The 13,600-nt window shown below is 39.6% G+C and overlaps 1 protein-coding gene across 1 annotated transcript in view; it reads right to left on the bottom strand.

Moving 5' to 3' along the window:
• The window catches only part of FAP (fibroblast activation protein alpha), a 48,681-nt gene that overhangs the window by 6,566 nt on the left and 28,515 nt on the right, over positions 1 to 13,600 (bottom strand). The window contains exons 17-23 of the mRNA XM_064167543.1: positions 12,807 to 12,931; positions 10,670 to 10,717; positions 9,820 to 9,918; positions 8,442 to 8,511; positions 7,052 to 7,246; positions 3,821 to 3,875; positions 819 to 918 (exon numbers count right to left, since the gene is read on the bottom strand). Of these exons, the coding sequence (XP_064023613.1) occupies positions 819 to 918; positions 3,821 to 3,875; positions 7,052 to 7,246; positions 8,442 to 8,511; positions 9,820 to 9,918; positions 10,670 to 10,717; positions 12,807 to 12,931 (692 nt within the window). The remainder of the gene's footprint in view (positions 1 to 818; positions 919 to 3,820; positions 3,876 to 7,051; positions 7,247 to 8,441; positions 8,512 to 9,819; positions 9,919 to 10,669; positions 10,718 to 12,806; positions 12,932 to 13,600) is intronic.

The raw sequence follows: 13,600 nt of genomic DNA, 5'->3' as shown, positions 1-13,600 counted from the left end.
TTAACCAAAAATTTTTCTCATAACCAAGACTTCTTAGCAAACAACCATATGCTAAGTAAATGTGTTCAAAGTGCTACATTTTGCTCATTGAAAACATGTATGCCATGATTCTTTTTTTACACTAAGGTTCCTTTACACTGTGCCAAAAGCTTAACAGGTCTGCAAGTAAGTATAAGTATGCGCCTGCTTTATTCACACAGCAAGGCCCTTGATTTATAGTCCTAAAGCTGTTTCCTCTGAACAGTTTGCAGCCTAAGTCAATAAATATAAATAAAAAGTAGGTCTCCTAACACAACAACACAGGAGGTGTGGTTGAGAAGCATCTAAAGGGAAGAGGTATTTAATTTAAACCCGAGTCTCTCTCTTTTCCAATGCTTCTGGGAAGTAACTTTATAATCATCTGAGATACTGATTCCTGACAGAGATCATCTGTAGTATTTGAAGTGCACTACTGGCAGAAAAATAATTTCATCTGTTTCTGGTACTGTTCATCTGGTACTGTTTTAACAGGATTTTTAGGGAGATCACTCTTGAGTATAGCAGTTTATCAAGAGGGCTTTACCCACTTATCGATGTACATATGGAATTATCCGAGTGTACCTTCTTCTCTGTGACAAAGCCTGTTCCAAACTGCCAATTTTGGGCAGTTATTTTTAGGAAGGAAAACTTGAAACTCATGGTCTTAAGAGTTTTCTGTCTAGGTAATTGCAATGTCTTTTAAGTTTCAGATTGCCAGTCTCCTCCAACGATTCAAATTAGAAAGTCACCAAATGCTGTATCTTGCTTTTCAAGTCAGTATTGATGACAAGTTTTCATACCGTAATATTCCCAGCTAGAAACAGGAGCCACAGCCATTCCACATTTAAACAATCCACTGCCAGATCCAAGTGCCAAAGAAGTTACATACCCACCATAGGACTGGGGAGAAATCACAGATGGTTTAAAGTTATTGGTGAAATACAATGTTGTTTTCTGAAACAAATTCACATACATTAATTCCAAAGTAAATCTTTGACTTTGCATGCAAGGAGGACAAAGCAATAAAGCCTTTTTGTGTTAAAATAAAGAAGGAAATAATGTTATTCATTTTAAATGAGCCTGAGGTGATTTCTTGTGAGAGGTGTGGCACTTTTTTATTGAATCACCTCCTTTTTGCTCTATCTTCGATGCTTATTGCTTCTGCTCTTATTACCACCTACAACACTAGGAAAACTTCAGTTGGTAGGGTCCATCAAGGTAATCTAGCGCAACCTTTAGCTCAAAAAGAGCTGTCCTCAGATTTAAATGAGGTTGATCAAAGTCACAGACACATTCTACAGCCTCTCTACTCAAACTGATTCATCACTGTAAATAATACTGTAAGTAAAAAGCTTTTGGTTTGGCTGCTTACAGAATGTGGAACTGGGGGTGGAAAACACCTGGATAAAGTCCTTGGGAATTAATGGGTTATTGTTACTGGGAATGGAGGGACAGATAAGCAAAACTGTGATTTCCTTGGGAAATAATGGTTACTGTTACTGGGAATGGAGGGACAGATAAGCAAAACTGTGATTTCCTTGGGAAATAATGGGTTACTGTTACTGGGAATGGAGGGATAGATAAACAAATAAGCAAAACTATTATTTCCTTGGGAATTAATGGGTTACTGTTACTGGGAATAGAGGGACAGATAAACAAATAAGCAAAACTATGATTTCCTTGGGAAATAATGGGTTACTGTTACTGGGAATAGAGGGACAGATAAAGAAATAAGCAAAACTATGATTTCCTTGGGATTTAATGGGTTACTGTTACTGGGAATGGAGGGACAGATAAGCAAAGAAGCAAAACTATGATTTCCTTGGGAAACAAAGGGTTACTGTTACTGGGAATGGAGGGATAAACAAATAAGCAAAACTATTATTTCCTTGGGAGTTAATGGGTTACTGTTACTGGGAATAGAGGGACAGATAAACAAATAAGCAAAATTATGATTTCCTTGGGAATTAATGGGTTACTGTTACTGGGACTGGAGGGACAGATAAGCAAAACTGTGATTTCCTTGGGAAATAATGGGTTAATGTTACTGGGAATGGAGAGATAGATAAGCAAAGAAGCAAAACTATGATTTCCTTGGGATTTAATGGGTTACTATTACTGGGAATGGAGGGATGGATAAAAACATGAGGCGTGTCATGAAGAATTCTGAAGATTAACAACTGCCTCAGTAGCATATGAAAAACTAAGGGAAATAAGCAAAACTATTAAATAGGCTTTTTGTACAATTGTGCAGTGTAACAGGCAGAGAGATGGAGTTCACAACCTGAATTGCTTTACTGCTTATTTAAGAGCTTTTGCCACCCAGAAGAGTTTGCCAAGTTGCAAACCACAAATAAGGAAACACATTTCAACTCTTTCCTAAGGTTATGGACCAGGAAATGGCATAATGGGAAAAAAAAAAGAGAAAAAAAGACTGAGAACAATAGTCCTGTTATTTGAATATTATATTTGTTGCTGGGACACAGTGCTTCAGATGTGTGAAATCTCTTAAATGATTCTGGAAACACTGTGATGAAATAAAATATGATAAAGTAATTTTTTTTCCCAATGTGGCCTTAACTTATGTAACTTCAGAGTAACTCCCTTCTAACTGTCTGTGTCACTTAACTGCACCATATGGTACTCCATTTCATCCTGGTGTTATAGCAGTGTCTGACCAAAATAGTTTTAATATTAGTCAGTAGAAGCTTCATAGAAACTTTTTAGCACTGCTCATGTGCTAAGATAAAGCAACTTCTATAGCTACAGCTGAGTTGAATCTTAAAAAGACCCATCCTCTTGTGTGATTCTGGGCATCCTCTTACAATGAAAGGGAAACAATGGTGATGTCTACTTCACTCATAGGCTTGCTGAGAGGTGTAAGAGCAAGAATCCAAACATAGATAAGGGAGTTGCTCTCTACCTGGGCTTTGAGCTGCATTTCTCTCTAACCTAACCTGATTAATCCACTTGCTTCCTAACCCCCCTGGCTGACCCTCCATTCTTCCTTGGGCACAAGGCAATGTTTAGGGTAAGGTAGAATCATAGAATCATAGAATCAACCAGGTTGGAAGAGACCTCCAAGATCATCCAGTCCAACCTAGCACCCAGCCCTAACCAATCAACCAGACCATGGCACTAAGTGCCTCATCCAGTCTTTTCTTGAAGACCCCCAGGGACGGTGCCTCCACCACCTCCCTGGGCAGCCCATTCCAATGCCAATCACTCTCTCTGTGAAGAACTTCTTCCTAATATCCAGCCTATACCTACCCTGGCACAACTTGAGACTGTGTCCCCTTGTTCTATTGATGGTTGCCTGGGATAAGAGGCCAAAGGGTAAGGGCAGTTGGGAGCCCCTCCTGGGGACTCAGGTGTCTGGGAGGGATGAGGTGTTTCTATATTAACTTTTACCTCGTATCTTACTGTATATAACTGCATATATATTGTAAATACCTGCTTGTATATTGTGCTAAGCTGTAAATATAAAGCTCCAGTCAATTTCCAGAGCTGGCTGAGTCTAGTCTGAGTGACTTCCAAAGTGTGTGGGGGGTGGGTAACACCCAAACCATCACAAGCTTGATCAGAAAACTGCCACCAAAAAAAGCAATTCATCACCTGACCGAAATTGCAGAGCATGCAGGCAAAGAGATCAGGCAGTATGGGAGCACAACTGCACTACAGCCTTAAGTACTAGAGGGCTGCAGCTTTTTGGCTCCCTACTTCCTACAGATTTAAGACAGAAAAAGGAAGAATAAAAGAAAAATTATGCAGGATTATTTAAAGATAGATGCAAAACTCTTACCCAGCCCCATATTGCTATTCGTTTCTCATCAATAAAGCCCATTTCAATAAACTTCCTGTGTAAAAGAAAACCACAGAAATGAATGCAGAACAACAAAACACTGCCAACACTACAAGAAATCAGCAAAAAATAATTTCCCCACCTCATGTTTTTTTCACTGAGCAAATTTGCAATAAATATAGCATGTCTGATATCTACAAAGCATCAATTATTCCATTAACAGATATTTCAGAGAAGAAGGAAGCATTTTTTTTCTTGAAAGAATCAAATATGCTCAAATCAATACTTTCTTGATAATAATTTTGGATGTGGCCTAAGTGGCTTCTTGGCAAATAAAGTTATTTTTTGCTTATACAGGGAACCAGTGGGGATATTTAAACCAGAGCAGACATCATACATTACTCATGTTGCACATACACATAGGTACAGACATGTACTAATGCACAGGCAGAGAAAATAGTTCAAAAAGCATATGCCTACTAGAATCACAGAATCAACCAGGTTGGAAGAGACCTCCAAGATCATCCAGTCCAACCATCCATCTAAAACCCACATTTCATTTCCCTTAACTCTACCTTCCCACAGGCTATTATTGTTTTAATCATTTTAGCACCATTAATAATTAGACCTGCAAGATGCTTGACATATTCATGTTACAATCATAGAATCATAAAATCAACCAGGTTGCAAGAGACCTCCAAGATCATCCAGTCCAACCTAGCACCCAGCCCTGGCCAATCAACCAGACCATGGCACTAAGTGCCTCATCCAGGCTTTGCTTCAACACCTCCAGGGATGGCAACTCCACCACCTCCCTGGGCAGCCCATTCCAATGCCAATCACTCTCTCTGCCAACAACTTCCTCCTAACATCCAGCCTAGACCTCCCCTGACACAACTTCACATTGTGTCCCCTTGTTCTCTTGCTGCTTGCCTGGAAGAAGAGACTAACCCCCAGCTGGCTACAGCCTCCCTTCAGGTAGTTGTAGACAGCAATGAGGTCTGCCCTGAGCCTCCTCTTCTGCAGGCTGCACCCCCCCAGCTCCCTCAGCCTCTCCTCACAGGGCTGAGCTCCAGGCCCCTCACCAGCTTCATCACCCTTCTCTGTACATGTTCCAGTACCTCAACATCTCTCTTGAAGAGCCCAGAACTGGACAGAACTCAAGGTGTGGCCTGACCAGTCTTACAGAATGATAGAATCAAGCAGGTTGGAAGAGACCTCCAAGATCATCCAGCCCAACCTAGCACCCAGCCCTATCCAATCAACTAGACCATGGCACTAAGTGCCTCATCCAGTCTTGAACACCTCCAGGGACTGCACTACCTCCCTGGGCAGCCCATTCCAGTGCCAAATCACTCTCTCTGGGAAGAACTTCCTCCTAACATCCAGCCTATCCTAATTCTAACCAACCTCTCCTAAAAAAATTGTGAGTCATCCCGAAGGTTCTATTTCCAGAAGTGTATTAGCAAAAGGAGAGAAAAGAAAATGAGGCCAAAGATCACAAAGGTTCAAGAGTGACAAATATACTACATCCAGATACATCCCAGGACACATATTAGCCTTATTTTACTTAACCAGCACAATGGATTGACAACACCCAAAATGTGGGGTACTGCCTAGGTGGGACAAAATTAGAAAAGCCAAAAAATGATACAGTGTTGTTATATTGGTGTCTTAATCCCTGAGCTTCCTCCTACAGTAAAGTTCCTCCAAGAACTTCTCACTAGAGTACAGGATCCTCTCTAAAAATCATGCATCTTAAATCATGTGTTAGATCAGGAAGATGGAATGCACTACATTTAACTGAATAAAAATTTAGCCTAGGTGTTGACAGAAATCTGGGGAGTGTGAAGTCTGAGGTCATCTCTTCATGGCCTCTCAGTAGATTTTGCAAGTGCAGAATCAGTTTAGGTTCTCTCTGTCTCTGATATTTTATGTCTGAGTGATGATTCAGAGTAATAAGAAAACATTCTCTCTGGTGATATTTTAAAGCATGCTCTTTCTTCTGTAAGTTTCAAGAAAGAAAATCATTTAATAGATTAAATTGAAATGCCATACAGCTATTCTGTATCACTGAAGAGGATAATAGTGTGTTTATACCATTGAGGAGGAAATGAACTTTCAGGAAGCAGAAAGAGGAAGAAATAGAAATCCTCTTCACACACATTAGATATACATGCAGTGTTCTCAGGTAAGTAGAGAAAGCTGTGGAAATCAGGATTGCTACACCCAGTTTCTAGCTAAGCTTCTCATACTCAGGCTTATTAGGGGGGAAAGAGGGTATTTACTGCTGCACATGAAAATATAGCCATGTTCTGATGAGTGAAATGCCAGACCAAAGACTGGACTGAATTTTTTATCCTTGCCTTGCAGTTATCTCTGTAGATTCAGCTTGAGAAGCTACTGTATTTGAATTCTTAACAGGCAGCCTTTCCTTACAAAATCTCAGCTTTCCCTCCCTCTCCAAAACTACTTCTTAGGGAATTATTTTCCCTTGAAGTATTTTGATGTGAAAAAGCAACTGCTGGGGATCTATCAGAGGACCTCACACACTTTCTGTTGCTCAAAACTATCCTAAAATAGCACAGAAGGCAAGTTTATGACTAACTAACCTCTAGAAGGCTTATATTAGGATTAGGTTTTGCTGTGGACTTCACATTTGTCCTTTAGCTGATTACCATGGTATACCACTATGGGTCTTTGGCTAATCACTGCAGGTAGGTCTCCCCTAGAGGGAAAACTTCAGAATAATGGACAATATATTTGCTTAGCTCTCATCACTGACACTTGTATTTCCTTAGACTTCCTAAGACTGAAGCCTCTGATGATGATGATGTTACAAAATCAAAGTGGTGAATTCCAAGTGTGGCCTTAGTAATACACAGACTTACTATATCACACAAAACCTCACCCACATCCAGCATCTCAGCACTATTTTATTTCTGCCCAGGGAAGTGGTGCTGTTGCCATCCCTGGAGGTGCTCAAGAAAAGTCTGGATGGGGAACCTAGTGCCAGGGTCTAGTTAATGGGCTAGGGCTGGGTGCTAGGTTGGACTGGATGAGCTTGGAGGTCTCTGCCAACCTGGTTGATTCTATGACTCTTGTCTTATTTCCTGGAGGCCTCAGCTCTTCAGAAGAAAGGCTGAGAAGTATATGTATGCAATATATTCTTCACATTATTTCTTGTAGCTCTGTAAATACAACAGTTCTAAACGGACATATACTACTTACTTTACTGCTGAGATTTGGTCCTCAACTTCATAGACTCCTAGTCTTTTATATACTGCATGCAAAATCTTGTCACCTTGGTAAGCTGTTCCTCTGCCATCCACCAGAGCGACAATAATTCCCTCTTTGCTTGCAAGATAGGTTATCCAGCTAATGCTAAATGTTTCTTTCACATTCTGACTGCATGGTCCTCCATACCTGAGGATGCAAATTCACACATTTTCAACTCAGATTTATCAATGATTATTGGATACTGGTCTACAGCTGTATGTACTTCCATTTTCTCCACAAGTGCTTTGCTATATGCCTGTGGTTCAGAGAATTCAGCAGACAAAGAGTTCAACTACCTATTTCATACATTTGTGAGATTTTGCTATCTAAGTACATTTTAATCCTTTAGGTCTTCTGCCTAAGGCAAACCATTAGTTTTAGCTCAAACTAAGGGGTGCAGCACCAGGTGCTTGTTCTAAAGGGAATCTTTGGTAGAGTGGTGCCTCAAAGACTCAGTTCTTTCTTCAAATTCCTTAGGTGTAGCAGCCCTTTTTAGTGCTTTTCTGCATTTGATCTCCACATGCAGTCAGTAATGTCAGAGAAAGCAGGAGAAAAAAAGTTCAGCTCCTTACACTTTCTGACCACCTCCAGACCTTCTTTATTTCAGCAGGGAATATTATCATGTGCTGTTGGAGCTTTGAGCAGAACACACCCCACACAGCTGAGCCATACAGAGAGACACTCCTCATGAGAATGGCCTAATGCAAATTACACATCTGACCTCAAGGACACGACTGACTTCATCTTCTACTCTAAACATGATTCTAACACACTCAGCATTCTTCAAACACTTGGGTCCCCAGTGGTTAATAAAAAAGAGAGGTAAGGTTTATTACATGTACTCAGCAGTCCTTTCTGCCTCTTGTTGTTTTGCACCACTTGCTGCTGTCTTTGCTCCCTGCAATAAATTAAATTCATATCAAATGCTCTTTAGAAGGAACATTTGATAAAAGAAGCCAATCCTCATGGCTTAGGAGCATTCAGCAGAAAAAATGAAGCAGACTCTTGTATTTGTTATATTAGCAAAGCCAAAATATGTCATTTCAGAATGCCTCATGATACACAGAAGCAGTGCAGAGCTAAGAAGGAATAGCCTACAAGGTTTTATCCTTTTGGTTTCTCTGAGGAACTGATCCTTACCATGAAAAAAAATCATTGATTTCCACTGGATGGAATTTCTATTCCAGAAATATATTAAGAAAACCCTGCCACCAGAACAAAGAAAACAGAAATAAGTAGTTTTGTTTCTGCTCCATAAAGTCTTGCAAACCATTCCAGTCCTTGTTAAATCTTAAGAAATATGTTTTCTGACAAACAACATTCAAAGAATGGTTATACATACACTTGAATAAGCAGAGGGTACTTCTTGGATCTATCAAACTGGGGAGGTAGAAGCATTTTGTACCACAAAGCTGGAAAAGAAATGTTAAAATTATATTGTTAATAGCTAAAATGATTCCTCCAAGAATAAACCAGAGTTAGATGTAATAGTGTATGAAAATGAATCAGCACAAACTATCCAGTGCATGAACTGTGAATCACAGAACTGATGGAAGTAACTGTTTATACTGAGCTGTGGAAGAACAACTTTGGAGAAACAAAGTGTCTGCTTTTATTAAGCTCCTAAGTTGAAAGCTGTAGTACAGGCAAGACATGTAACTTCTGAACAGTGGTTTACAATTCATCTTTTATTATCATCATACTAGAATGCATTTATCATAAAATCAGAGAATCAGTGAGGTTGGAAGAGACCTCCAAGATCAGCCAGTCCAACCTAGCACCCAGAGCGAGCCAATCAACTAGACCATGGCACTAAGTGCCCCATCCAGGCTTTCCTTGAACACCTCCAGGGACAGCCGCTCCACCACCTCCCTGGGCAGCCCATTCCAATGCCAATCACTCTCTCTACCAACAACTTCCTCCTAACATCCAGCTCAGACCTCCCCCAACACAGCTTGAGACTGTGTCCCCTTCTTCTGTTGCTGCTTGCCTGGCAGAAGAAAACAACTCCACCTGGCTACAGCCTCTCTTCAGGTAGTTGTAGACAGCAATGAGGTCTGCCCTGAGCCTCCTCTTCTGCAGGCTGCACACCCCCAGCTCCCTCAGCCTCTCCTCACAGGGCTGTGCTCCAGGCCCCTCACCAGCTTTGTCGCCCTTCTCTGGACACCTTCCAGTATCTCAACATCTCTCTTGAATTGAGGAGCCCAGAACTGGACACAGGACTCAAGATGTGGCCTGAGCTGTGCTGAGTATAGGGGCAGAATAACCTCCTTTGTCCTACTGGCCACCCTGTTCCTGATGCAGGCCAGGATGCCATTGGCTCTCCTGGCCACCTGGGCACACTGCTGGCTCATGTTCAGCTCCTATCTACCAGTAACCCCAAGTCCCTTTCTTCCTGGCTGCTCTCCAGCCACTCTGCCCCTAGCCTGTAGTGCTGTCTGAGGTTGTTGTGGCCAAAGTGCCACTCCATATTTAAATACTTTCCTTTTTAAACAACGCATTGTGAAGCAGAGATGTATTTCAACTCTGATTTTACTGATAGACAGATATCCTGAGGCACAGACAAATTGGCTGTTATTAAACAGGGCAGAACCAGAACTCTTCTTCCTAATCTCACAGGCTAACAAGTTTGTTCTACAGAGACAATACTTACTATACCAAAATGAAGGCATAAAGGAGTAAAAGGAATAAGAAGCATGATAAAGATGTGCAATTCTTACTTATACCATCCACTTCAAGCTTATTAATTTCTTCTTTTGGCAGCTTGATCTCTTGCAAAGCAGACTGTAATTCCCAATTGTCTTCCAATACTTTGAGCTCTAAGGAAAATAAATGTCTGAATTATTAAGTAAGTAATTGTCCATGCCTACTCATTAATTGAGATGCTTTTATTTTGTGGTATTAGGACAGAAAGGAAATCTGTGAACTTTGCAAGCAGAATAATGAACTCAGACACTTCTGATTGGGCTTGATCATATAGCTAAATAAAAGCAAGGCCCTGCTATTACAGTGCACAAATATCTGCTAGATTTAGAGAAGATGTACATTTTGCAGTGCAAACAAGTTGGCAACTTGACTCTGATTGTTGAACTCCAGGATATTATGAAGAAAATCTTTCTCCTGCAGAGCCCTCACCTCAGTCTCATAATATGAGAGAGTTGGAAATGCAAAATTCATCTCATCAGGTAAAACAGACTTCTGTCTTTCATCTTGCTTATCACAATGAGATGAGTTTAAGCCACACAGATACTTAGAATCATAGAATCAACCAGCTTGGAAGACCATTCACCAGGGATGGGGCATCCACAACCTCCCTGTGCAACCTGTGCTAGTGTCTCACCACCCTCACTGGAAAGAAAAGTGCTGGACTGAGGAGTGAAAATAAAGACATCAGTGTGTTCACTGGTATTTGGATTTTACTAATTAAGACATCTAGAAAGACAGTAGATATTTTAACAACAAAAAAGATGAAAGGCTTCTTGATCACAATTCAAAATAGTGTATTAGAAGATATGCATAGTGAAGATCAATGAGAAGATTACTCAGAAACAGACAAGATAGCTGCAGTACCTCTGTCCCCATGGTTCTCAAAAAGAGTAGAAATAGGAATCCCAGGACCTGTCAGAAGAATGACAAGAACAGATTTTATAGTTTGAAGGAATGGTGCATTAACATTTGTAACTAGCAGGAGCTCAAGGTTGATACACAAATCTAAAGCTTCCCTACTCTATAACCCACTAATCACTGCCATTACAAATACATAAAGCATTGTGCATGCACAGAATTCTATACACAGAGACATTTCTTAGCATACATAGCAGAAGTAACTTTCAATTTGCTAACAAACCCTTCCTAGAGATGAAGTGACATCTAGTTACTACCTGAGCTGTGATTACGTAAGGTGAATGCAGCATTAACAATGTGAAGCATTCTTCTGAAAACATGTCACATCACATTTGTGAAGGTGAGTGCCCTTCAGCTGGTGATGACCTCACTGACTATTTGGTGCAAGAATGATTGAAAGATGTTATTATTTGCTACATTCCTTACTTCACCGTGGAAGTTCTAAGCAACTCTTCAGCTGATCAGTCAGTGCAGAACCAGAACAGAAAACTTGATACAAAATAGGCAAAATCTTGGATAGTTTTCTTCATTTTTCTTCCTTCTTTCTTTTTCTTTTTTCTTCTTCTTTTCTTTTTCTTTCTTCCTTTTTCTTTTCTTCTTTCATTTTTTCTTTTTATTTTTCTTTCTTCTCCTTTTCTTCTTTCTCTTTCATTTTTTCTTTCTTCTTTCTGTTCATGTCTTCTTTTCTTTCTTCTTTGCTTTTCTTTTTCTTCTTTTTATTTCTTCTTTCTTTTTCTTCTTTCTTTTTCTTTCTTTTTTTTCTCCCTTTTTTCTTTTTCTATTTCTTCTTTCTTGTTCTTTCTTCTTCTTTCCTTCTCCTTTTTTTCTTTTTCTTTCCTCTTTTTCTTTCTTTTTCTTTCTTAATTCTTTCTTTTTTCTTTATTTTTTTCTTTCTTCCTTTTTTTCTCCCTTTTTTCTTTTTCTATTTCTTCTTTCTTGTTCTTTGTTCTTCTCTTTCCTTCTCCTTTTTTTTCTTTCTTCTTTTTCTTCTTTTCCTTCATTCTTTTTCTTTCTTATTTCTTTTTTCTTTTTTTTTCTTTTTCTTTCTACTTTTTTTCCTTTCTCTTTCTTTTTCTTTCTTCTTTTCCTTCCTTCTTTCTTCTTCTTTCTTCTTTCTTCTTCTTTCTTCTTTCTTTTCCTTTCTTCGTCTTTCTTTTCCTTTCTTCTTCTTTCTTTTCCTTTCTTCTTCTTTCTTTTCCTTTCTTCTTCTTTCTTTTCCTTTCTTTCTTCTTTCTTTTCCTTTATTTCTTCTTTCTTTTCCTTTCTTCTTTCTTCTTCTTCAGATTGTGGCTTTACTGTTTGCTGATTACAGCAGCAGATGAAACCTCAAATCATTGAAATCATCTAACATAATCCAAAGCAGTTAAGACTTCATTTAATACTTCTGTGATACAAGTGGTTTCAATAATCATGCTCCTCAGCATCACAGGATTAGGAGGATGTTAGGGGTCAGAAGGGACCTCTGGAGACCTTCCAGTCTAAACCCCTACCAGTGCAGGACCAGAGAATCTAGCACAGGAACACATCCAGACAGGGCTGGAAAGAGAAGGAGACTCCACAACCTCTCTGAGCAGCGATCAATTGTTTTTTGTTCAGTGTTTTAAAACGTTCCCAAGGAGAAAATATCCATAATTTTGTGAACATTTTGAAGTTATCAATATTCAAATATTCAAGAATTTCAGGTGAGAAACACACTGTGTCAATACATCCTTGCTAACTTTGGACTCAATGGTCTCCTTGGGACCCTTCCAACCCCTAACATCCTGTGATCCTGTGATTCCATCAACTGGAAATTCATGTGTGCTTCTAAGTGCTATGCTTGGCAAGAGAAATGATGACTTTGATAAACTGGATTAGAATCTGGTTTGTGCTATGAAAGACTTTCACAAATTTGGTTTTAATTCTAAAAATCCCTAGCTCTTTGTTGAAAATTAAATACATATAGAGAGTGAAAATGTTTGCATCCTCTGAACCATCTTCTGGAGGATTTTGCTCATGGAAAAGTTTGGGATAATCATTATTGTTTAAATCTCTGATAAATTCAAAGAACAGCTGATCCTGTTTTTTCCCATGCTATACATACCATAACAAATCAAGGCATAGTACTTAGAATGTTCACTGAACCTTGCTGTATAATACTGGCATCTCTCCTTCCTTAAATTGCAAGTGATGCATTGTTTCTGGATAGGTTTACTTCCAATACTGATTCTAGGAAAAAACAATGAAATAAAGCAATATTTATTTTGCTACATCTAATTTCACATGTATCTAAATCACATTCTAGAACATAAGCACTGTAGTTTCAGAAGAGTTCAATTTAAGAATAAATTATTTCCCTTTGAAATTTTCTTTTCCAACCAAGATTATATTTAATCTTCAGAAGTTATTTCTCCTCGATTCTGAGATATAATTTGAGGTCAAGATTTAATTAAAGTACCTTGTGAAATTACACTTCAAACATCTTGAAACTATTTTATTGCCAAATCCCAAGCTATCTTCTATCATAGAATCAAGCAGGTTGGAAGAGACCTCCAAGATCAGCCAGTCCAACCTAGTACCCAGCCCTGGCCAGTCAGCTAGACCATGGCACTAAGTGCCTCATCCAGGCTTTTCTAGAACATCTCCAGGGATGGTGACTCCACCACCTCCCTGGGCAGCCCATTCCAATGCCAACAACTTCCTCCTCACATCCAGCACAGACCTCCCCCAGCACAGCTTGAGACTGTGTCCCCTTGTTCTGTTGCTGGTTGCCTGGCAGAAAAGACCAACCCCACCTGGCTACAGCTTCCCTTCAGGTAGTTGTAGATAGCAATGAAGTCACTCCTGAGCCTCCTCTTCTCCATGCTAAACAACTCCACCTCCCTCAGCCTCTCCTCA

This window comes from Pogoniulus pusillus, chromosome 2 (assembly GCF_015220805.1).
Source record: "Pogoniulus pusillus isolate bPogPus1 chromosome 2, bPogPus1.pri, whole genome shotgun sequence".
NCBI lineage: Eukaryota > Metazoa > Chordata > Aves > Piciformes > Lybiidae > Pogoniulus > Pogoniulus pusillus.
The sequence above is the reverse complement of the archived record's forward strand: the minus strand, read 5'-3'. Positions and strand labels throughout refer to the sequence as shown.